Here is a 24,442-nt window from a genome sequence, read left to right as displayed (position 1 = left end):
GACATGTCATGACACGTCACATGACATTGCGAGTTTGACATCCCTGCTATATATCATCCATTGTTCAGATGAAATATATTTTCCTATTCAAGGTCTTAAAATTTCATGTTTTAAATGATGGATGGATCCTGAAATGATGGATGGAGCCTTCCCATATATGATGTCATCTAAAAGTTCTAGGATTGCAACTCCCAGAATTCCCCAGCCAGCATAGTCAATTTATGTAGCATCAAGTGATGAATAATTTTTTAACATGTGAGTCCAATTAACATAGAATCTTAAAACTGTGATTATTGCTTCTAAGTGGAACAAACAGACAGAATTAAGGTTTTGAAGACATGAACAGAAGGACCATCTCCGATCCACTCTAAAGCTCAATTCCGTGTAAGAAGAGAGAGCTATATTGCCCAATTTCCAGTGCCATCATCTCTTCTCTTTTTCATCTACCTCAGGATAATTCAGAACAGGTAAATGGATCCTTGGAAACTAGTGCAAATCTTCATCCCATCACAACTGGTAGTTCAGAAGGCCTGTAGTTTCCCAATATGTCCCACATTAACCTATCTCCCATTCTAAGTCCTACAGTCCTATCTAAAACGTGGCAAGGAGTTCATTGCAGAGGGCAGACAAGGAAAATGAACCAGTGTAAAGGAGAGGAAAAAAAGTCAGGCCTGGCAAGTGACATTTGAGGAGGATTAAGGATCTGTGGTTGGAGTTGGGATTGTGACCAATAAGATTTTTTTAAAAGAAAATAATATTTTTTTCAAGCTTTAAAAAGCCTTCGCTTTTCATTCTGTAGCCTCAGTGAAATATTCATATAATATAAAATTTGGCCCAAGTCAACCATTCGGCAGTGAGCATCAAGTGAGAGCCCTACATCCAAGTTAGTTAGCACAGTTGCTCCATTTTCTTCTGGTCCTGCTGACTTTTGAGTCCCCTCAGTGTGGGCCAGCTGGACTGGTCATCTAGAACTGAAGATACACTGTATATCATAGCAGCCTCCCCTCTCTTTCCCTTGAAATGGGCCATTTTTCCAGTTTATGTGCTCATTAGACTACTGTTAGCCTGGCCGATCCCAGACTTTGAGAGAAAATCAAATGCCCAGAGAGCTGGAGATTGGCTTTTGGTCTAGTCCAGCCTGCAGCACCTCTGGCTCAGTGTGAGTGTGTGAGGATTTCATACTGGAATAGCACCCGTGGCTCGGAAGGTAACCAGGGATGAAAGAATGATACAGTACTAACACAGGGCAGGGGCAGGAAATGGATCCAAGCCAGTTGAGTTTCCCAAGGCTTCGTTGCGCATCACAGGGCTCCAGATTTTGCCTAGTGGCTGCCTCCACTCTTTATGCCACCTAATACCCAGTCGATGATGATGAAGCTGAGGCTCATGATCATGAAGAGCACCCCGAGGCATGCAAAGAGGGCTGCCTGCATGGAGAAGAGACAGGAGAGAAAGAGAGTGTCACTCGCAGAAAGGAACCCCCCCAAATGTGGAAGTAAAAGCATCCCCCTCCAAAAATGAATCATGCAACCTTTATGGCTGAGTAGCACTGCAACTAGGGAGGAAAGACTCGTGCCTTCCTTGAAAATCATGGTTCTGTTCCAGACCAGTCTTTCTCTTTGAACAAAGGTATTGCACATCCCCATATAGCACAAATGATGATGATATTGATATTTATAATGATAATTATAAACCAAGCATTCAGTTTGAAACCCCAAAACTATGATAGCTTCCATAGATAATATGCAGGGCATGCAAGGCGCATTCTCCTTACCCCTGCTAAGAAATTACTGCCTAGGTTTCACTATCAGGTGGACTGTCTAAAGCGGACAGTCTCATGCAGCAATCCATCCTTGGGACTCTTCATGAATAACTGAAGTAGCCGAACTAAACTGTTAGAGATTACATACCAGGATCTTTGGAAGGGATTTCATAGGTTCTTTGTCCTTGGGCATGATCCGGATGTAGAATATTGCTGGAAAGATGAATATCAGGCAAGGAGCTGAGGTGGCACCTGGGAGAGTCCAACAGAAGACAGACTTAGGATCCTCAGAAAATGAAAATACCCTGACATCCCTTTGCTTTTCTTCACTAATATATTTTGGGGAAAACACGACAAGCTCTGACAATGGGGCCTCGGGGCTTGCCCCTCATCCCTGGCAGAGTCCAGACTAACTATTGATTTTCCTCCTAGGATAGTGTTTGAGTTTAAAATCAGCAGGGGGGGGAGGCAACTGATGAGTGGCTAGGAGCAAAAACAACAAAGAAGAGCCCTTTGGAATTACATGGCAAACAAACAGGTTTAATAAGATGGCCTTGATCCTGGAAAAACAGAACACTGAGGAATCCTATGGATGTTCTCAAAGGAATATGGAATAATTATTGTCCTGATGCAATTTCTATTGTTAGGAGCTTGTTTATTTATGAAAGAACTTTGACTCTCCCTTATATTTGGAAATACTTTTCAGCAACATTTTTCAAAATATAAATGATTTTATCTATATCCATAAACAATATCCAGAGTGGATATTTTGCCAAAATGCAGAATCCATTTTACATAGTGGTAACAGTTTGACATCAGTAACTTTCTTATATATCCTTCTTTCCTTCCTTCCTTCCTTCCTTCCTTCCTTCCTTCCTTCCTTCCTTCCTTCCTTCCTTTTTCTTCCTTCCTTTTTTTTCTGTCACTCTGTTTCTTACTCTCTTCTTTTGCTCTTTGCATTTTGTATTTCTTTTCTATTTTTTTTTATAATAGTTTGTATTATCCTTTAGTACTGTTAAAATCCTTAAGAAAAAGTATCTGTTTTTTAAAAAGAAGATTCCTGGAATGCAAGACTTACCAATTAAGCCAAAGATTCCCAAGATGGAGGGAGCAAAAATAACAAGCAAATTAATAGATGACAGTAGCACAAAAGCAATGATAATGTGCCGAATCCAGCTGAAATCCTTGTCTGGAAAAAGCATCTGCTGGATTGCACGGCGCACCTGAAGAAAGAAAAAGTAGTCAGATTCACCTTTTAGAAACATTGCAGAGTTCTTCACTGTACATATTTTAGGTCTGTCTTGATTCCTGTACCATTTCATCACAGCTACTTGAATTTATCTTTTTGCCCAATTGACTAGACTTCTGATCTAATGGCTTAATTTTTGACTCCAGTTCCCATTTCTAATTTGGTGGACTATGACAGCTATGACTACAACTCCTCCTTAATTGTCTACCAGTGCTTAGAACTTACATGCTATTATCCCCTGCTTGTCTCTATCACAGTGGTGCTATAGTTTTGAACACCAGTGGTACCTTGGTACTCAATTGCTTTGAAACTCATTGAATTTGGTACTCAACACATTTTGATGTGAAAATTTTGTCCCAGTACTCATTGTTTGTTTGGTACTCAACACACAAGCTAGAACTTGTTGATGTTGGCTGCCTTGTGATTCACTACATTATTCCTTATGGGAAAAAATTGCTTGGTACTCATTGTTTTTGGTACTCATCATGCCTCCCGAAACCAATTAACAATTAACCAAGGCACCACTGAAAACCACAATGACCTTCCCCGTTTATAGCCTAGGCTGTCTTGATATTTATTCCTTTTTCAATTGCAAAAAATAGATATCAAGAATTCATGCAAGATAGGAATTAGATATTAGACTGAGATTCCAGTTTAAAAACCACATAAACACACACAACACAAAATTAGTCTCCTTCTGTCAGTTCTGACAGCAGAACTCACCGGGAAGAGAACAATGGGCACCGTTAGTGTCACAGCAATCAACACGGCTACTCGCACACATAAGATCAGCACATCAAATGAGTCTACTCTGCTGTAGGTGTGAAGCAGCTCTGATTCTACCTGCCCTGTAGGAGACAGCCAAGAACAGAATAGCAGCATTGATCAGGCTAAGTATAGAACAAGGACTTTCTTTGTACAGCACTTCCAAACTGTTTTTTTGTTTTGTTTTTTTTTAGAAATGAAGACTGTAGAGGTGTTTGTTGTTTCTGGAGGCTGCAATCATATGGCTGATGGCATGGACAACTTTGTAAAATGCTAATTACAGTTTTCTCAAATGAACATGTAAGTGATTATATTGCACAACAGGGGAAACTTGATATACTATTATGTCTTTGTGCAGGATACAATGCAAGGATTCAGCATTCTTTTTCGGAGGTTCTCTAATGAAATGCATGAGACAGGCCAGTCCAAAGCACAGCTGAGAACGCAAGCTTTGCGAAATGTGAAAGCATCACTACTGTTGGTGCTTTACAGCATAGTTCATTAGTGAGCTGAGCATCCAAACAACATGTAACTGCCTGCAACTGCATTCCAATGGTTAGTCCTCAAGGGATAAGGCTACAGCTTTAAAAAGACAGTACTTTCAGCCCTCAGTATCTGCCTTTGCTCCATTTAATTAGGAAGCACAAAACATGGGATACATTACATACTTTCTGTTCACTTGAAGGCTACCCAAATCTTTGTACAGTATGTTGGTAGGCATATTCCAAAATTTGCAAGAGATGGATTTCAGAGGCTTAGTATATACCTCACAACCCCCCACCCACCTGCAAAACACTAAAAAGAACCAAATTCTAGGAGTTACAAAAGGGATATTTGATGGGCTGGATGTGGTCCTCAGAACATACATGTACTCCTAGGGCAATGGAAAGGAACTTACCATAGAATGTGAGATAACCAAATAGGGCAGCCAGGAAGTACATAACATACATGACTGTGATGGAAATGTTGGAGATACACTGCATCTTTTTCTTGGTTGGGCTAAAAGACATACAAAATCTCAATGAGAAGGATTTAACTTATATTAATCATGCAGTTATTTTGATTTATTAAAAGAGTGCATTATTATCATTTGAATTTCTTTCAACTTTGTATTTTAAAAAAAACCCCAAAACCCTGAACATTCATCCTGCGAGATCATATTACATGACAGGTCAAAGGAGTTTGGATGGCATGTATATCATCTGTCTATCATGGGGCGAGAGGGCACTATTTGATGAAAATCCCGAGAAACACTAAATGGTTTTTAAATTAAAATGAACCTCTGTCGCACTACCCATGCTATGGAATTCTAGTGGAAAACCATAGCACTGATTCTCAACAGTGCAATTCTAACAGACCACAAAATACAAGTTCACCGCTTGACCCTTATGCATTTTTGAACAGGTATTTGTCCTATTGCCTACTGAGAATCAACATTTCTGGAATAACAGAAAAGACACATTTGCTGAACAGAACCCACCAGTTTGGCCTTTTGTACTTAGAGCTGCATGTCTTTCCTTATGACACAGAAGGGAGCTGTCCAGAATTTGCAGTAGGCAATGTGCAGAAAAATGTGTGCGTGCATGGGAAAGAAAAAGAACTGATGTCTTAAAACATCATCTTTATATTCATCCTCTAAATTCAGTAATCTGATGCCCATTCTGTTTGTTCACTTGCAACACTACTTCAGTGAGGTATTATTAACATATGTACATACTCACTTTTTCAACTCAGTGTAGATAGGAAGGACTTCAGGATGACACACAAAAGCAAATGCCATGATAGGGATGGTGTAGGCTGTCTGCAAAGTTAAAAGAGAAAAGAGATGTTGGGGAAATGTCAGAGAAGCTTCTGCATGCGAGAGTGATGCTTTTTAAAGGTCTCAGCAATACCCAGGCAAAGAGATTGCACACCCCAAAATAGTGTTAATAAAAATTAACAGGGAATAGAAGAAGTGGAGACAATTTTTTACAGAAGTGTGACTCCCAGAAACTCAGGTCCCTGAGCCCCAATCTAGGTGTGTTATTGTGGCCATTCTTCCATTCACTTCCATCAGACAGCAGTAACCACTAAACCAGGGGGCCCCAACACCTGGGTTGCGGCCCACTACTGGCTTGTGGCTTGTTCAGAACTGGGCCATGAAAGTGGCGGACAAGCACCCACCCAACTGTAGCTCCACTTGTGCGTACATCAGGCAAGTGAGTTCATGCACCACTCATGTGGAACCATCCCCTCCCCCCCCCGCAAAGCCAGAAAGGTTGGAGATCACTTCACTAAAGGATGGTTATACCACTTCAGTCCTGAGCTTTTTTCAAGTTTCCCTTTATACCTTTACATATTTTATATTTCATCTCTTTCATTCCTCACTCTTACCTTTTTTTTTGGCTGTATGGTTTTTATGCTCAAAACTGTTTCTCTACTTTTGTAAGCTTCCTGTTTGCCTTCCTATTCTTTCTACCGATTAATTTCTTTCTCATTTCACCACTCCTGCTCCATAGTTTAGATCAATATAACCTCCGCCCCAGTTAGCCTGGTAATGTGGAGAATCTCAGACTGGAGAAGATTGGTTTAAACTATTTGTATCATGTTGGCTCTAGAACAACGATTAACATTTAATAATAAAACATCAATAATACAGTAAACAACTGATATAATTATCTGGGTCTGATAACTATTCTCTAATTTGGACACTTCCTGATATTTAGGTCAATACTCCCACCTACAACCAGCTGGCTGAAAATTCACACATCTAGATGGCACCTAGATTGATAAATGATATATTAATTACTGCTGGCTTCATCATGGATCTGACCTGAGAGTTGAGCGTGAACAAACTTGAAGAGCAAATGTCTTCCTCTGTAGCCTGCACAGTAGTGTGTTCGTTTTGATAGCTGCTTGTGCCAGCCAAGGTGTAATTCAGGTTGCCTGTGTGGTTGATCCGCTCAGGAAGTGGACAAGGAATCTGGAACTTTTTGTAAATGACCTGAGGAGGAAATAAAACCTCATAAGTTCTCATCTGCTTGATGATACACAGTCACCAATACAAGGATCTTTATTTGCCTGCTTCACATATTTTAATCATATTGTCATTGGATGAACTCAACATTAGGTAAGAAATCAGCTATATTGGATAGCTATGTGTTATCTGAGGAAGGAATGGCTAATGTCTGTGTAGGAGTCAGTGATTGATGACCTTAAGCATCAGTGTACTTCATGGCATGGGGTCAGGTTATTTGCAGAACTGCCTGTCTTCAAAGATTTCTGTTTGTCCAATGAGATCTGGCACAGCAGCAGCATGCTTTGGGTTCCTACTATGAAACAGTGTCTTCTGTTGGGACCCAGAAAGTTCACCTTCTCTGTCACAGCACCTGCCTTGTGAAACAATTTTCCCTCCAAGGTTTGGATGGACCTGACCTGTTTGTATAGAGCCTTAGAAACCTGGTTCTTCCTCTGAGTATTAGCCTACAACGGGTAGGCAACCTTGGCTCTGTTATGATTTGTGGACTTCAACTCCCAAAGTCATAAAAGAGCCAAGGTTGCGTACCCCTGGCCTAGAACATAGGAAGAACCCATGATTTGAATTATCATAATGTATGTATCTTTTAATACAAAAATAGCAACACAAATATACAGCCTAAGCTTGTAAGTTCTGGTAATTCTTATTATTTTTTTAAAAAAAATATACTGTGCTTTTCTTTATAAAATAAACTTAAAATAGGTTCTAGACAAGCCAATAAAACACAATAAAACTACTCAAATTGCACTTTGAAAAAGCAGTTACTGAATTCATTCACTGTTATAAAAAACAGGATAAAATAATACAAATTAAAATCAGGAAGATAGAACATTAACCCACACCAAACCCCACTGAGTAGCTTGCCTAAAGCATCAGGCAATAAGTAAATTAAATATCTCTAGGTGGGAGGTATCACAGTGGAAGTTCATACCCTGCACCAGCATGAAGCTTGTAAAACATGCTAAGCTTAGGCAGCCTGACATGTCACCAATGTATATCATAAAGGAGATTTACTTATATAGCTTACTAAAAACATTTTACCATAATGCCAGCAGATTGCAACTTTTTAAAACAAGAAGTAAGTAGCACAAATGCTCCAGTGATAATTGCACTACCACTATTTTTTGCAAGAGATCACACTACGATTATTTATAGGGCTGGAGTGTTAGAAAAAAAATCAAGCTAGCAAGCCCTTCGGGATTGTCCTTATTATAATCCAGGACAAAAGCTACAATTTGATTAGCTATGAATGTCTTCAATACAGTAGTTCATGATTTAAATTACTGATAAAGGAGAATATTTGTAACTCAGGATTGAAATAAAGGGTCCTTGGTGCTCTCCGAGCTTGGTTGTTTTCTTCCAGATGTTTCATTACCCAAACTAGGCAACATCATTGATGTCATGATGATGTTTCCTCATTTGGGTAATGAAACATCTGCAAGAAAACAATCAAGTTCAGAGAACACCAAGGACCTCTGATTTTAAACTAAGAACCACTTCTGACTTGAAAACATACGATAGCTTGAAGAAGAGTAAAAAAAATACTCCCTTCCCTAAGATTGGTAGGCACTTTGAAATTGTATTTTATTAGTACGCATGCTATCCTTCTGAGGGCTCTGGCACTATTTCCTGTTTTCTCCTGTTGTCCCTCACAATGGTACAACACTTTTTCTCCCAGGAATAGATCAGTGTTTCTAACAAGGCAGTGAGAATGTAGTGATTCATCTTGCAAAGGCTGGAGGCAAATTGCTTGCAAGCTATTTACTGTGACAGTCTGCACTTGAGAAAATAGCACCATCCAATTTTAGCAATGGCAGGAAATGCAAAATCCTCCTCCTTTGCCTTATGACCCAAAAGGAAAGAGATTTAGGAACAGATTCAGAGTTTCGATGCATCTGGTTTGATGAAGATAGAATCTAGCAGAAATAATTACATGCACGTAAAGATCTCTGACCGTAGGTTGGGACTGATTAAAAGTTGTAATCCAAAACATCGGCACTGTTGTATTAAAAAAGACTTGTATTAAAATTTCAGTGGAGCACTCAAGCTCAGAATAACTTTCTCTTTCTTAATCTAACCCTTCCCATCAAGTTGCTATGTGAATAAAGGAAGCAGGAAAATGTATTTGTCACTCTTAAAATATGGGCAAGATAGAAATATATGTACAGGTAATCCTTGCTTAACAACTACTCATTCGGTAGTTATGATAGTGCTGAACTAGTGGTAGTCAATGACTGGTCTCATAGTTGTGGCAGTGTCCCTATATTCACGTGATTGTAATCCAGGTGCATAGCAACCAATTCACAGGGATGATGTTGCAGCACCCTATGTTCACATGATCACCAAATGCAAACTTTGTTGCCAGCTTTTAACAAAGTCAATGGAGAAGTTGGCAGGAGGTCACAAATGGTGACCATGTGACATTACCCTTAATGTCAGCATAGGATTCACTTAATAACAGCAACCAAAAGTGCTGAACTGTTGCTGTTGCTAAGCAGCACAGTCATCTAAAGTTGTGCTTTACAACCTTACAATTCCTGTTATTAAGTGAGAACTACTTATAGTCACTAATTAAAATTTCAGCTTTATGCTCATTTTTTTTGCAAGTAGATCATGTTGAACTTAATGGATCAAACTTCTGAATAGACGTGAACAGCTCTGTATCAAAAATAAATCTTACACAGAGTTAAAGAAAAAAAGATTTTATAACGCATCATCGTTCAAACTCACTGAAATAAGGAAGAAGACCATGCAGCTGAGAGAAAACCCACTGGTATAACCAAGATAACCTGGAACAAGAGAAAACAAAACATTGCAAGGGATTTGTAATGTAATTTGTAAGCTTCTCTGTTGTGCTAAATTTCTACCTCTCTTTTTCTCTCGGTCCTTCTTTCATTATTATTGTCTATAAGGAGGTCTAGCTGTTAGAAAGCCTCTATTGAAGCACGTGTTCCTGAAAGTATTTTGCTCTCAAGGAATAGCGCTTTGAGTTTTCCTTTTTGTAAAGTCCAAGATTGTCCAGTTCTAAATAATACTTTAATCCTCAGTAGTAGATAACCTAAAGAGGAGCATTTCAGTGGATGTGGGTATTGGGGGTGATTCACATGCTTTTTAGAAACGCTTGGCAAAACAAAAGTCCCTGTTCATGTATATTAGCAATATGTATGCTCCTTTCCTGCTAATTCCATCTTTCACTGCATAGTCATTAAGTGGGTAGTCAAACTGTTTGTCATCCTCATAAATGAGAGTTAAGGAACTTAAGCAAACCTTACCAAGTTGTTTCATGAGGGCCAGAGGAAGGATAATAGTGATACTGACAATGATTACCAGGTAATTTCCATTCAGATACCAGTCCCTGAAATGACACAGTCAAAATTATATCATTTGTAGCCACTTGTTCTCTGAGTACCATGCCATGAGGTATTTCTCCAAACTAAATTAAGCCAAAGCAAAAAAGCGGGCGGGTAGATAGTTAATACAATTAAATCATACTAATGCCTTAAACACAGCTAATATGTACGGGTACACAGAATGTATCCTCACTGTCACAATGCAACATTTAGCTTATATAGGATCTGGAGGGGGGGGACTGAGGATCTTGGGGGTCACATGGTCCCCTTGTGCTGTAGGCTCTTTTCTGAAATCATACGATTAATCTCTCTGTGACTAGTAGACTCTGGCTGCAATACTCTGAGACAGTAGTCTTCCTATATGGATCTAATCAGTCAGACCACTCTATTAATTAAAACAAAATTACTGACATCAGCTTTTCAAATTTAGGCTGAGTTTTGCCAGCCCAGCTTGGAAAAACAGGACTGAATCTTGAACCTTTAGCACACACTGTATGGAACTCAGCCACTGAATTATGGTGCTTCCTATATTTCTGAGAGAGCTCTGTCTGTCTGTCTGTCTGTCTGTCTGTCTCTCTCTCTCTCTCTCTCTTCCCATTTGTCTCTAACCTGAGCCCTTGAAATTTTAATCCAAATCTAAGGAAATCTTACCAAGTTTCCTTCCAAAGAGAGCTCTAAGGCAAGGCCTAGTCTAAAAGCACACAAGGAAAAGCTCTGTTTAGTATTTCAGTACCTCACATATTTTTCCATGAGGCTAAGGACAAGAAAAGGAAACATTATAAGCCAGGAAACCAGAATTCTCCATGACTCATGTAATATTTAAAGACAGATACATCTGGGTATGAACAGGCTTAATTTTCATAATCCAAGAAAGAACATTATTTTTGGAAGGCAATTTTATATTAATTATTTTATTTTATGGGAAAAGCTTTGGGATTAAAAAGGGTGGGTGTGGAAACTCATAAAGAAATGAGAGACATTTCAAGCAAGCAGAGACAAATATTTAAGAAGTGGGAGAGGGGACTGGTTATAAGAATTTCAGAGTATAAAGAAATCCTTGCCCTGAATCAGGATCTGCCAGACTCCGAGTCCCTTGAAAGTGAGCCCAGGGTCTTTAGTCTTGAATGGCACTGTAAGATGCAGGTCAGAGGGCAGAACGGCGACTCCTTCAGTCTTGGCCCATGCAAAGACCTCTTGTAACAAGAGACAGTCCAAGAGGAACCAAAGCAGGCTGTAAAAGGAGGCTGCTCTTATCCCCAATTTACTCTTGCAGCCTGTTCAGGTTGAGTTCCAGAAACTGACCAAAGCTGAATCTCCACCTATTTTACCCATCCTGTTTCCTCAGAAGCAAAATTCTCTCTCTTCTTCCATTTTAAAAGTCCTAGTTTGACCTTTAGCCCGATTCTTAGATTGGCTATCATTAAAGGTCACCCAGCACAACTTTTCTCCAAGTACATGCTGATACCTCTGCTGAGCTTGTGGTATCCAGCATTGCAACTTGGGACAGTCCAAATCCTGCCAAAGATATATCTGTTTCCAAATGAAACCCCTTACTCAATAGTGCTCTTAAAATATCATTGTTTTCAGAGTTGTTCGGTACATGCGCTGTGCATTACAATAACTGAGTGCACACATTGCACCACATCATAAATCACGATACGATCCCACAATAGTTGGGTTCATACCGCAGACTAAGCCAAAGCAAACTGACCATATCATTGTTTAGGGCAATACAAGAACCTAGTTGCCATTTTCAAGTTTCTTCTTTGCAGTCAACATGTGATCTGCTTCTTTAAATAAGATTTTCCAATGATAATGAAATATTCTATTCTGCTATCATGCTGGCCATGTATGTTTTCCGAGTGCCCAGTCTTGGAACTAATGCCAGATAAACAGACCGCTGATAACACAAAACACCTATAAGAATTTCTTGGATGCATTTCACACTGAAGGAAAGAAACAAACATAGTGGTGGCCTTCCCCTCTTCACATCTCAGGCCTAAAGAAGAGTGATACATTTTTGGGTCTCTGATGGCAATTCATACATCCAAGGGAGAGGATCTCTCACTGCCTACTGCTATACTAATTTCCTCAACTAACCTTTCCACCAGGGGAAAGATTTCCTTCGGTTTGCTAGGGTGGTAGAAGGCGTCCTGAAGCCCAGCCAGCTCATAAGCAGAAACACAGATCTGACTAATACATCCAGGGCAAAAAGAAGTGGAGCATCACACATGGATTGGAAGTTCACTTTGGTTTAATCCTGCACAGAGGGTTTATTCAACGTTGGCGTCCATCAAAAATAGTAGTGGCTTAATGCTGTGAAATCCCTGTAACAGATTGTCCAGAGGAGATAAATCTCTATACTACTAGAAAGATGTTAAATGGAGCTAAGCCACAGGGAAGGAGAAGGTGGGGAGAGCGGAGAGCTCATGAAAAAAGACAGGAGAAGAAATGGGTGTCTGAGAGTGCAGAAGTGAGGAAACACACCCAACGGTTTAAAGTACAGTACGATTCAGGCATTTCTATAATAGTATTTCTCCCCGCACTCCATTTCTCTTTGGGGCCTGGTCTAATAATCCAAAAGTAGTTTTGTAATGAACCAGCTGACCTCTATGCTTTGCTTCTTCCCTCTGGTTGACCACCCAGCTTACAGCTACCACCTTGTCTCCATTGACCATGCAAAAGACTAAGAGCTGGGGTATCAGACAATAAACACCATTGGCACCCACCATAGTGACATCATATCCTCCTTAGGCAGAACAATGTAAATATGGCATATAGGTATAGAAAATGTAGAAAAGAGCCACATGGGGACACTTACGGTGTTTTCTCCTCCAGGGTGAGGAAGGTCTGGATGACTAGAGGCAGTTCAGACTTCACAATGTATAAGTAGCTTGACATGGCTGAAGAAAGAGACAGAAGTTACCAGAGGATGGAGGCCTCTTAAGATACAGAGGGAAAGTTATTTAGGAATGCATTTTTACCTTGGAAGTCTAGGTAAAAGGGCTTTTACAGTATTTAGAAAGGATGATGTGATCATGACAAGTTTCTTCCTACCTCCAATGTTTTGTAGTGTTATAGCAAGGGCAGCTGCCAATTTCCCTGGTGTCCCAAAGGCTCTGTAACCCAGTTGTTCATAGGCTCGGATTCCTACACGATATCAAAAATTAACAAAAAGAAAATAACATATGAATGAAACCACAGCATTTCAGTGACATAATGAACAATGTTTTGGGCTGGGTCCTTTTCTCAGAACAAAAGTAATTGGAATAAAAACAACAGCTGTTCTTACATACACAGCAACCCCCGCAAATTACATTTCTAAAATAAAACATACAAAGTTGACAGAGATTTATGTTAATCTCTGTCTTGATCAGTTTTCATTATAGTGAAAATTTCTTTCCTCTCCACTGCTTAAGTGGAGAAACAATCAAGGCATTTAGCAAGAGTACTAGCAGTTCAGCTGAAGACTAAATGTAACCTTTGGGATGAGATTAAGTGAAACCACCAGCAAAGTCAGATTTAAGGAAGTTGAACCAGCTCTATCATTTGGGCAATTATACCCCAACAACCCCCTCTTGTTTATTTTAATTATCTTAATTCATTCATTTTTTTTATGCCACCTATCTACCCTACAATGTGACTCTGGGCTGTTTGTTCCCTAACTTTAGGAATAGACTTACCAGATAACAGCGTGTAGAGATACAGCTGACTGAAGATAGAAAAGGTACTCAGATCAGAGTTTGCTGAGAGGGGATCGATGCAATTGCCCCACAGTCTATTTATTTATTTAGCAGTTATTCCATCTTTTGTCCATCATGGAATTCAAGACAGAATAAATGTAGCCTCAATTGATCTTCGAGTACATTAATTTAGTCACAGCCAGATGCCATATCGTATAGCATAGAACTGGGTATACTGAACCCTCTGTGTATTTCTCAGCAGGTTTATCACACTTACCAACAATCCCTGAGGATTTAAGCAGCAAGTGTATAGAATAGCTGGACAAGAGAGCTACAGTAGTCAAGAGGAATCTAGGGAAAAAAGAAGATATTTATATGATTAAAGAACTGGGATAATATTGGACAAAAACATTTAAGAGGGAATCTCAACTTCTTTTACATCATAGTGGACAAGTCCAGCAGGAGAGGGTATGGTCTTCTAATAGTTTTCTGAAGCCACAACTGGAGCATATCTCGATTACTTTTCCTTTTTTGTGAAATACTTCCCAAATTTTATCTAATTCCAAAAGCAATTCTCTAATTTCTGAACGGGGTATCTGGAGTTTTTAAATTAGACATTACAGAATGAAAGCTATCAGTGATCATAGATGAAGCACCCAGGTGGCTTTCTTCTAATTCAAATTCCTGTCCTGGATGATGTTGGACTACAACTCCACCATCCACAACCACCCTAATCAACGTCAATGTCATTGCAATCCCATACATTTGGACTACATGAGGTTTTTCAAGAGAAAAACCATAAAGAAACAAAATATGTTTCTATGGTTAACAAATGGTGCAGATCTTTAAAAAGAAACCCAAACATTGAGAAACAAATGCGGACTTATTGCCCAGAAATATGATTTAGTATAGCTTTACCATCTGATTACTTTATTTACTCCATCCTACTTGATAAAACTCACAGACTGAGGGTGATGTGAGGAAGGTGCAGTTTCCTAAGAGCATTAACTTGATATGAGAACTATTAGGTTTCATGAATGTGGCTATCAATATACTATTGATATGAGAACTATTAGGTACTGGCTCCCCTGAAGAGGTGCATACAAAGCTGCAGCAGTGGTATATTATGAACTGTTCTAATATGAGTGTGTTATGTAACCATTTAATTTATAAAAGGTGAATTAATTCTTCCTAGAGGATAATATATTGCAATGGAAGCCAGGAGAATATAGGGCAAAACCCAGATACGCACTGAACACACAATCAGCTGGGAACTAATTCTCTCCCAGCATTAGTTATCCTACATCTGGACAGAGGTTTTGTTCATTCAAGACTGAACTATTGTTTCAATCATTGAATTCATCATTTCAAGAACTACCTCCATGAATAAATGACATGCAAATAATTGTATTCTAGTTCAGTACACGTTTCCATTATCAAAAAGAGAAAAAAATTAAAAAGAGCTCCAGAAGATAATGCCCCTATGCTATATTCAGATTCGATAGTGTAATCACACGATTGGAATATAATATGATCATACTGAAAGAAGCAATGCTGTTTTGATAAGCTTTGGAATTGTTTACTGTGTATTAAATTTTCCAATATCCTGTTTCACATCCTTCCTCTCCACCCGGCACATTGCTATCACCACACATAAAGATGAAAAGGAATGAATTGTTGCCCAAAGAGGCAGATGAAGAAAAAATGCATTTATGACAATATATGTTGCTAAATATTCACTAGGTCAGATCTGAAATACCAGGATTTTCATTCAAATTTGGAAGTAATTAGAAACGCAGTAAATAAAAGAAAAAGAAATGTTGCTACCATGGCTACTTAACTGTCTTGATATGCCCTTAACTTTGTATCAGTCATTCCCATCCTGGCATCAAGTAGGCTAAAAATGATGGGTACGATTACTCAACATACCTACAATGAATTCTTCCAATTATAGCGCAAATTTAACAACAGCCTTACTTTAAAGTAGGTGTCCACAGGTGGAGGTCAGAAAAGTCAAGATGGTAGCCACATCCATGAAACCAAAGACCCGCCCTTTCTTTATGGGCTTGTATTACACTGTTGTAGGCACCATCTGGACATTTTTGATGCCTCCTTCCAGATATTCCTAATGTAAAACATAATTGCTGGAAAGTACCTCAAACTAAATTACCTGACTAGGTGTGGAGTAACCCCCACCTGTCCCTCTTTCAAAGTCTGTGTTTCCAACCCAATTTTGTAAAGAGGCAGGGCCAGCACATTAATGCCTATCCCTTCCCAGTTTCCCAAGTGCTTCTTCTGAATCTTGTCCATGATGGAATCACTGCTGGTTTTATTTTTGTCCTGCTCTCTGAATCAATCTTTGCTATGGATTTAGTCTAATTTATTTGCATTTCTAAAAACCTTTGCCTAAAGAGCTCCAGAGAATTTCCTGCATGTGTCATTTCACTTGCTGAGCCACCGGTCCAGACTGAACAGGAATGACACATAACTGCCAGCTCTTGACTAAAATTGCTCCTATCCTTGGGCCTTTAGTATTATTTGAGTATAAAGTCTACTACCCAGCTATCATTGCTGATGGCCGGAGTGATGAGAACTGTAGTATAAGAACATCCACAGTCCCAAGTTTGAACTACCACAAGGAAAAGAGTTATAATTTCAGCCCCCACTGAAATAGCAGAGCCTTCTTTCCAGACACTGGCATGTTACAAGGGCAGAGAAAAGTGTTTCTGGATCAATTTTTCTTTCAGTGAATCTCTGAGACTACTCTGTCTTAACCAGCCCATCTAAAATAGTTAAGAAGCAGATGGACCTACTAAACCTATTAAGCAATGTTTGGCATGAAAAGTCACATTCCCCTATGAAATATAACTCTGCCCAAACACAGAAATATAAAACTCTTGAATTTCTCCATGAGTTGCCTATAGAAAAGGTAGAAGTGGGACAACTGCAGGCTGAACAACCTGCAGGACAGGATTCACAGTGTGGTCCTCTTGTGGGCCACCAAGTGAGAACACAGGAGGTTTCCAGACAAATACACTCCAGGGTTGTTCTAAAGAAAGGATAGTCAACTCTATGGGATGCTTACAGTCCAAAAGTACGAGCAGCCACTAAAAATAAGAGTAGCAGGAAGGACGGGGAATGAATACGTCTGTTCTCCAGAAGAAAGCCTTCTAGAAAAACTGGGGGCTTGATCATTTTTGCTTTGAAAGTGACATGAAATTTTCCTGGTGAAAGAAATGCGGTTTGGCAGATTGAGGACAGGCATGCCAGCACTATCCCTAGCTGAACTTTGTGGCTGAACGCAACCGAGGAACAAAAGCAAAGCTCTCTGCAGGGTACCACACGATGCTGAATCGCTTCCCAGAACTTGGGAGGGCTTGTGAGCCCATGTTTTGCTCTTCCCAACAAGAAGCTCAAATCAAATGAGAAATCAGCTCCAGGGAGCCTCGGAAGCAGAAAACGGATCGCTTCACTGAAAGCAGTTCATTCCTCCCAACATGCAGTCATTCTCATCCCTGTGAAGATGCAAATGATACAGATGTCCACGGGGTGCAGACAAGTGGAAGAACAGGAAATCTTAGGGGGGAAAAGCATGCATGAAGCATTAATGAATCCAGCGGTCTGAGTTGGATCAGAGAGTAGATTTAAAATGGAAGAGGGTGATGAATAGCTCTGACCTAGACCTGGGTCCCATGTTGGTTGCAGACGTTTTGGCCCTGCACCTTGGTTTGTATGGTCAATAAGGATGGTTAACACCCAGGTAAAAAATACTGTAGGGAAAGGAATTGATACAAGCAAGAAGAAATCTGTTGAGGCTGGTGACTCTTAACAAAAAAACAGAAGAATGAGCTAACGTTTACATAGCAAGAGATATCCAAGTTAATTAGGAGCTGGCCCTGTCCTCCATCCCATTAACTGTACAGGGTGAAATAGCAACTCTACTTCAGGCAAATGCCAGAGGGAAGTGACTAGTAGAGGCAAAGCAAAGTAGGTGGCTATATTCTGCTGGCAACCATGCAGTTTAGGAAAGCTCTTTCCCTTTCTGCAAGGATTCTATGAAGTAACACATTCTATGAAATAGAGCAGATCCGTACAGTATTTCATGATGGGAGTCATCCTCAAAGATCTTTTGCAATGATCACCTTCCTCCACTGTTCTTTTCTGCCTCCAGTTCACAGGCACCTGCTTGTTCCTCCCCATTTATGCCATCCTAATATGGCATTTTTGTCACTCGGGATCATGCTAAGTGTTATATGGAAGGCAGAGAGCTCCTGGAGGCCTTGTTCTCCAAGCAGAGGCTTGCTGGCTCCCTTCATTGCAAAGGAGCATCCTTTGTGTTCTCTAGCATAAACTCCCGCTCCAAACCATCAATAGACTACAGTTCTGTTTGTCCCCAGACTAACCTGCTCCAGCCCACCTTAACTTCCCACATCATGGGAACCTAACAAACCTCCTTTGTCTTTTTCCTTCCCAAGGCTTCTGTGCACCCAGCTCAGCTGATTTTCTGATTATGGGAGTTCCATTTGCCAATAACCTTAGCTTAGGGTCAAATTCTACCAACTTTTCTGTTCATTAACGTGTAAATAAATGACCCAACATCATGTCTGTCCCTAAGCTAAGTAGTTTCTTATAAAGGCAAGAAGCATAAAATGATGTATTTATAATTTGACCAGCTTGTATATTCTCAGAGCCATTGAATCATAAGTTATCTTAGTTGTGGGCTGCAATTGCAATTGTGTGTGTCCCACTCTGTCTGTGTTGGTTTAGTAGCTATGTTTCTGAGTTTATGACATGAACAGGACATTGATTGGAGTACCATTTCATTAGAATAAGGCATTGGTGTAACAGACTTTGAATAAAATAGAGGGGAAAAATCCATTCTGACATTCCCCAAAGTAATGGACAAATCCACTGTATCCCAAGTAATCAAGACAAGGCTACATGATAATCCTCCCTGGCAAGGAAAAGCTACCAGAACAATAACACGAGAATCTGCTTTATCAGACAGTATAAAATTCCCTGGAAAACGGATACTGTATATAGAGTAAACCAACAGAGAACTGCACAAGCTACCCATAGGTATCAGAGCAGTGCAGATCCTCCAGGGATTTAGGATCAGAGTGTCCAGAATCCCCACAATCAGCATAACCTTTCATCATATTGGGAATCCCCAAATTTGTGGAGAGTATCTGGCTGAGAAAGGAGAGGGTGGCTCCCTCTCTAGCTCTTCTGATGATGAGCACCGCACTTACAGAAAGAGGAGGATGCCAGTGTTGGCCATAGCATATGCCAGCCCAAGGATCCCACTGCCCATGATGGCATTGCTGAGATTGAAAACAGACATCCCAAAAGAAGTCTTCCCTTCAAACTGAAACAGAAACAAGAGTGTGCATCTGAGAGAGAGTTGTATGCCAGCATAACACTTCTCTGCCCTGTGTCTACGCACTGTCCTCACCACCCCCACCACCCCGCGGTCAAAAAGGAGTAGGGCACGGTCTATGCTAGCCATCTTTCATCTTTTGCTGCCCATATGTTTCTTAACATGAGCTTCAGGAAGAGGGCACCCCTATGCAACATCTGCTCTGAAATCCTGTTCCCTCTGGACTAAAGTCCAGGTGAACTTCCCAGACTCCCTAAAATTGTACTGCAATTTCTTTTTCTGCTGGCTACTGAGAAAGGTGAACTCTTTTTTTACCTATCCCCTCTCTCAGCCCAGGGCTTGAGAGCAATCTTTCTCATATTAGAGTTATCATAGATACATGTCCTTCCATTCTGATTCCCTTGCCTCTGACCTGACATCTGGGTGGGCAGAGCAAGGAGGAAAGACCATCAAAAGTCTGGTTTGGGTTCAGAGGCTATTTGTTGTAGACTAGAAGGACACAACCAAAGATTGTATCCTTTTTTCTTTCTTACTTTTTTTTGGGAATGGATTTGTAGGGCTGTTGTCCAGACCACCTGCAAAATATGCACTGGTCTTCCATCTTTTCTATTAATAGTTTCCCTGGAGATGTATGACTTAGTTATCAATGAATATCCAAATTGCAACCATCAACCCAGAATATTATACCAAAACTTACATCTGTGAAATGGGTCTGTTTCTTTTCAGCACCATGTGGCAGAAACTCCTCCATCTCTGTTACATTTGCCTGGTTTTCATCAAATCTGCCACAAGATAATAGGGAGAGAAAAAAAAACTTTAAGCAGTCTTCTCTTAGAAATTCCCCCTTTCCCAACTCTGGCTTAAGGGATTACTACCAGTGGTAATAGTGTTGCAGGAGAGAAGTAACCTAGAACTAAGGAGAAACTTCCTGACAGTTAGAACAATTAACCAGTGGAACAACCTGCCTCCAGAAGCGGTGAATGCTCCAACACTGGAAGTTTTTAAGAAGAGACTGGACAGCCATTTGCCCGAAATGATATAGGGTTTCCTGCCTGAGCAGGGGGTTGGACTCGATGACCTCCAAGGTCCCTTCCAACTTTATTATTATTATTATTATTATTATTATTATTATTATTATTATTATTATTATTATTATTATTATTATTATTATTATTATTATTATTATTAATCATCACACAGTCAACCAGATGTTCAGACTGGATTTGGCATTTTGTCTACCAATCGAGTCCTTACCAAGGACCTGGGATAGGCAGATGTGGATGTTTGATGTTATTACAGATATCGTCGCAGGATGGAGGCAGTTCCTAATAAGGTCGCCTTTTGCAATTGACTAATGGCGAATTTGTCAATGCCAATGGTGTTCAAGTGGTGCTCCAGTTGTTTTGGGATTGTACCCAAGGCGCCTATTACTATTGGTACTACCCTTGCTTGCTTTTGCCACAGTCTTCCTATTTCTATTTGTAGGTCTTTGTATTTTGTTATCTTCTCCAGTTCTTTCTCGTCTATTCTGCTGTCTCCAGGCACTGCCACATCCACTATCCAGACTTTTTTGTTTTTCTTATCGAAAAACAAAATCGTTAAGTCCAGAGTGTTATGTTGCAGGTGCTTGTCTGTTTGAATGCTGAAGTCCCAGAGCAGTTTAACTTTATCATTTTCTATGACTTTTTCTATTTTATAATCCCCCAGTTCTTGCTTACAGGCAAATGATATTTCTTGCAGATCTTCCAATGCACCATTGTTGCTACTTTGTCATGCCACTGCTTGTAGTCAGTCTGTGCAATCTTCTTGCAGCAGCTTACCAGGTGGTCCATTGTTTCTTCAGCATGTTTGCATAGGTGGCACTTACTGTCTGTTGCTGTCTTCTCAATTTTGACTTTATATGCATTTGTCCTTTAGGCTTGGTCTTGTGCAGCCAGAATTAGTCCCTCAGTCTCTTTCTTCAATTTTCCTGCTCTTAGCCATTGCCAGGTCTTGTTATTATCTGTTTTCCCAGTTATTTTTTTTAATGTACTGGCCATGTAGTGCTTTGTCTTCCCATGCCTCTATTCTGTTCTTCATTTGGTCTTTCTTGTAGGCCAGTTTGGTCTCTCCAGTAGCCAGTAAGCCTTCCTGATATATTAATTTCAGTGCATCTTCATCACTGTCCTTCAGATATTCTTCCAAAGCCATTTTTTCTTCATCTGATGTACTTGCAGCATTTCACGCCCATCTATTTGCCTTGGTAGATAAAGTCTGTCAATGTCACTGCATGGATGAAGGGCATGATTCATTGTCATTATTTTTCTGGTCTTCCTATCCATTGCTTTTAGTTCTGCTTGAGTCCAGTCCACTATTCCATCTGTGTATATTATTATTATTATTATTATTATTATTATTATTGTTGTTGTTGTTGTTGTTGTTGTTGTTGTTATTGTTATTGTTATTGTTATTGTTATTACAGAGTTATCTCTCCTTTCCTTAGGGTCTGCTTCTTAGACATACTGAAAAGAAATAATTTTATTGAGGAGTCTTTTCACACAGAGTCTAACCCCTTCCTATTCTAACTTTTGCTATGTATTCCCAAAGTTCCTTCTTATTTTCCAGAGGGCAATATCATTTGTGAAAATAGCTTCAAATATGATGAAAGAATAGAATGAATCAGCCTTAAAAAACCATTTTTTCAAATACATTTTTGCTTTTCAAAGAGCAAGGGATGCCATGCTGACTTGTACAGCACTACATTTACTAAGAACATATTTGATATAATGAACTCAGCTTCCTGTGATTACAGGAATATGTCCTATTAATTTTCTTAAAAAAACTAAAAAGTTTACTACTTCCTATTACCATATAAAATAGTGCCAGAAGAAGTGCTTGTTCTTAATAAATGCTTCAAAAACTAGCAGTTAACTCTAAACATAGACTTTAGCCTATGTTTCTTGAAAGTTATAGAGAGAGGCAATAAAAGTATGATCTGGAGGAAAATAAGATCATGTGCTGGAAAACTGTAGCATTCCTGTCAGCTGTGTATCTGATTGCAAATTTGAAAGCACCATGAAATCAATAAGAAACAAATTTGCATTTATTAGCTGCCTAAATAGAAAGTCCCAAAGCTTCCATTATGTCCATCTATTGATTAGGTAAATCAGGATTTATTGCTGTTATGAATGTTCTTCCTTTGCCAGTCAGCAGAACTCAGACATTCCCCATAAGGTTCCCCTCATGCAGAGTACACATGAGGAGATGCATAGCCAATGAGGAGTCAAGTCCTTTTGTCACAGAGACACAGAGAGGAACGGAGGGGAGACTAGTAAAACAAAACAGAACTGTTTCACGAAATGGCTGTCTCTCATAATATAGGCAAAAGGGTTAGCTAAGAATATTGAGTTAAGTTGAATCTTTATTTATCATGCTGTACAAAAGTCTCACACTAATATACACACTACATAACTGTGTATAGTTGAGTATTTTAAACATATTCTCAGACTGAGCAAGAGGAATAACTTATCTTGTCTGATGGATAATAATCAGTGTAAAGTTTTATTTATTTAGTTACTTATTTATTAGATTTGTTTGCTGCCCATTTCACCTCATTTTTCCAATATCTTTCTATAAATTCAGGCAGAAATACTCATTTGTAGCAGAAAATGACGTTTTGTGGTCCAGTGCAATCTGTTGTAAATTTTCTGTTTTAATCAGCTAGTCTTCAACAGCTAGTATTTTCAACAGCTGTGTAGTTGATCTCTTTCACTGCTAAATGCTGGTATTCTGGATGTTTAAAGTTAAAAAAGGGGATACGTATAGTTTCACATTTCTTTTAATAATGTTTTATGTTACTTATCTCTGATGTTAGTTTGTCTCTTCAAATGGAGAAGAAAGGGCGAAACCTCAAAATTATAGGCCCCTGAACTACATAGCCAGAAAGTTGCAATATAGAAATGATTTCAGCGTTTGCATTTTTGATCTTGTAATCACCAAAAAGACAGCACAGGTTATAAAAGCCTTCTCTCTTTGACACCCATAAGGGATAGGAGAAAGATATCAGATGAGGTAACCTCTGGAAAATAGGTCATAGCAGCAGAAATGACAGGTACTCTGCAACTCACAGCAGTTTGTTTAGTGACCGTTCAAAGTTACGATAGCACTGGAAAAAAATGACATGAACGTTTTTCATACTTATGACCATTGCAGCATCCTCATGGTCACATGATCAAAATCCAGATGCTTGACAACCGGTTCATATTTATGATGGCTGATCCCCTTCTGCAACCTTCTGACAAGCAAAGTCAATAGGGAAGCCAGATTCACTTAACAATCATGTTACTAACATAACAACTGCAGTGATTCACTTAACAACTGTGGCAAGAAAGATCATAAAACGGGGCAAAGCTCACTTAAAAAAAGTGTCACTTAGCAACATAAATTTTGTGGTCATAATTCGAGGACCACTGTACTAACCTAGTAGGACAAATTAGGTCATGGGGCTGAGATGTTAAGATCAATTAGTTTCATTCTTCTATTCTATTTGATCTTGTGTTAAATAATGAATATACATTTCTGTACTTACTTGAGAGATTTTTTTACTCGTATGTTTGGGGTTAAGAGCCAGTTTTGTGCAGTGGTTAAGGCATCAGGCTAGAAACCATAAGTTCTAGGTCCACCTTAGGCACAAAGCCAACTGGATTTTATCTCAGCTGTAGGAAGGAGGCAATGGCAAAACCACTTCTGAAAAACCTTACCAAGAAAATTACAGGCAGTCTTGTTCAGGCAGTCTCCAAGAATCAGACTCAACAGAAAATGTTTGGGGTATCTGCAGGTTACTAATTAGGTGGCAGGATTGATCAGGAGGAAACAGCAGCGTTATCTAATCATGGGAAGAGGGCAGATTAAAACAACGGAAGTGGAAACAGCAGCACAAGAGTGAGTGGGTGGTAATGGGCAAACATTTGTGGATCAGAGAGTGACGTGACAGTAATCCCGTTCACTATAAAAGATAATCTTACATCCAGGACAAGTGCATTAACTCAATCCTGCAATCTGAGTCAGTCAGATAAGCCAGGCCTTGCAAATCACCTCACCTGTCATTTCCCATGGAAGAGGTATTTAATACTGAATGTTTTCCATTTGGTACAATGTCTATCATCTCTGTCTGGATGGGGATTTCCATAGAGTTCATTTCTTCTTTTTGAAGTCAGTACCTTCCCTTCTCTGGCAAACAGTTTTCAAACAGGCAGCAG

At 39.5% G+C, this 24,442-nt stretch overlaps 1 protein-coding gene across 1 annotated transcript; it reads right to left on the bottom strand.

The window, feature by feature from the left end:
* Window positions 1-1,292: 1,292 nt before the first annotated feature.
* On the bottom strand, window positions 1,293-24,381 carry SLC38A3 (solute carrier family 38 member 3). The gene is made up of 15 exons (XM_015822589.1): window positions 24,284-24,381; window positions 19,903-19,987; window positions 19,078-19,193; window positions 14,103-14,176; window positions 13,200-13,292; window positions 12,964-13,045; window positions 10,065-10,147; window positions 9,523-9,581; window positions 6,589-6,759; window positions 5,498-5,577; window positions 4,675-4,775; window positions 3,735-3,859; window positions 2,841-2,985; window positions 1,911-2,014; window positions 1,293-1,427 (listed from the first exon to the last, which is right to left on the bottom strand). The coding sequence occupies exons 1-15, from the start codon at window positions 24,379-24,381 to the stop codon at window positions 1,323-1,325; spliced, it is 1,521 nt and encodes a 506-aa protein (XP_015678075.1). The 3' UTR covers window positions 1,293-1,322.
* Between the last annotated feature and the right edge of the window lie 61 nt (window positions 24,382-24,442).

The sequence above is a fragment of the Protobothrops mucrosquamatus genome, unplaced genomic scaffold (assembly GCF_001527695.2).
Source record: "Protobothrops mucrosquamatus isolate PMUCROS unplaced genomic scaffold, P.Mucros_1.0 scaffold1616, whole genome shotgun sequence".
Taxonomy (NCBI): Eukaryota; Metazoa; Chordata; class Lepidosauria; order Squamata; family Viperidae; genus Protobothrops; species Protobothrops mucrosquamatus.
The sequence above is the reverse complement of the archived record's forward strand: the minus strand, read 5'-3'. Positions and strand labels throughout refer to the sequence as shown.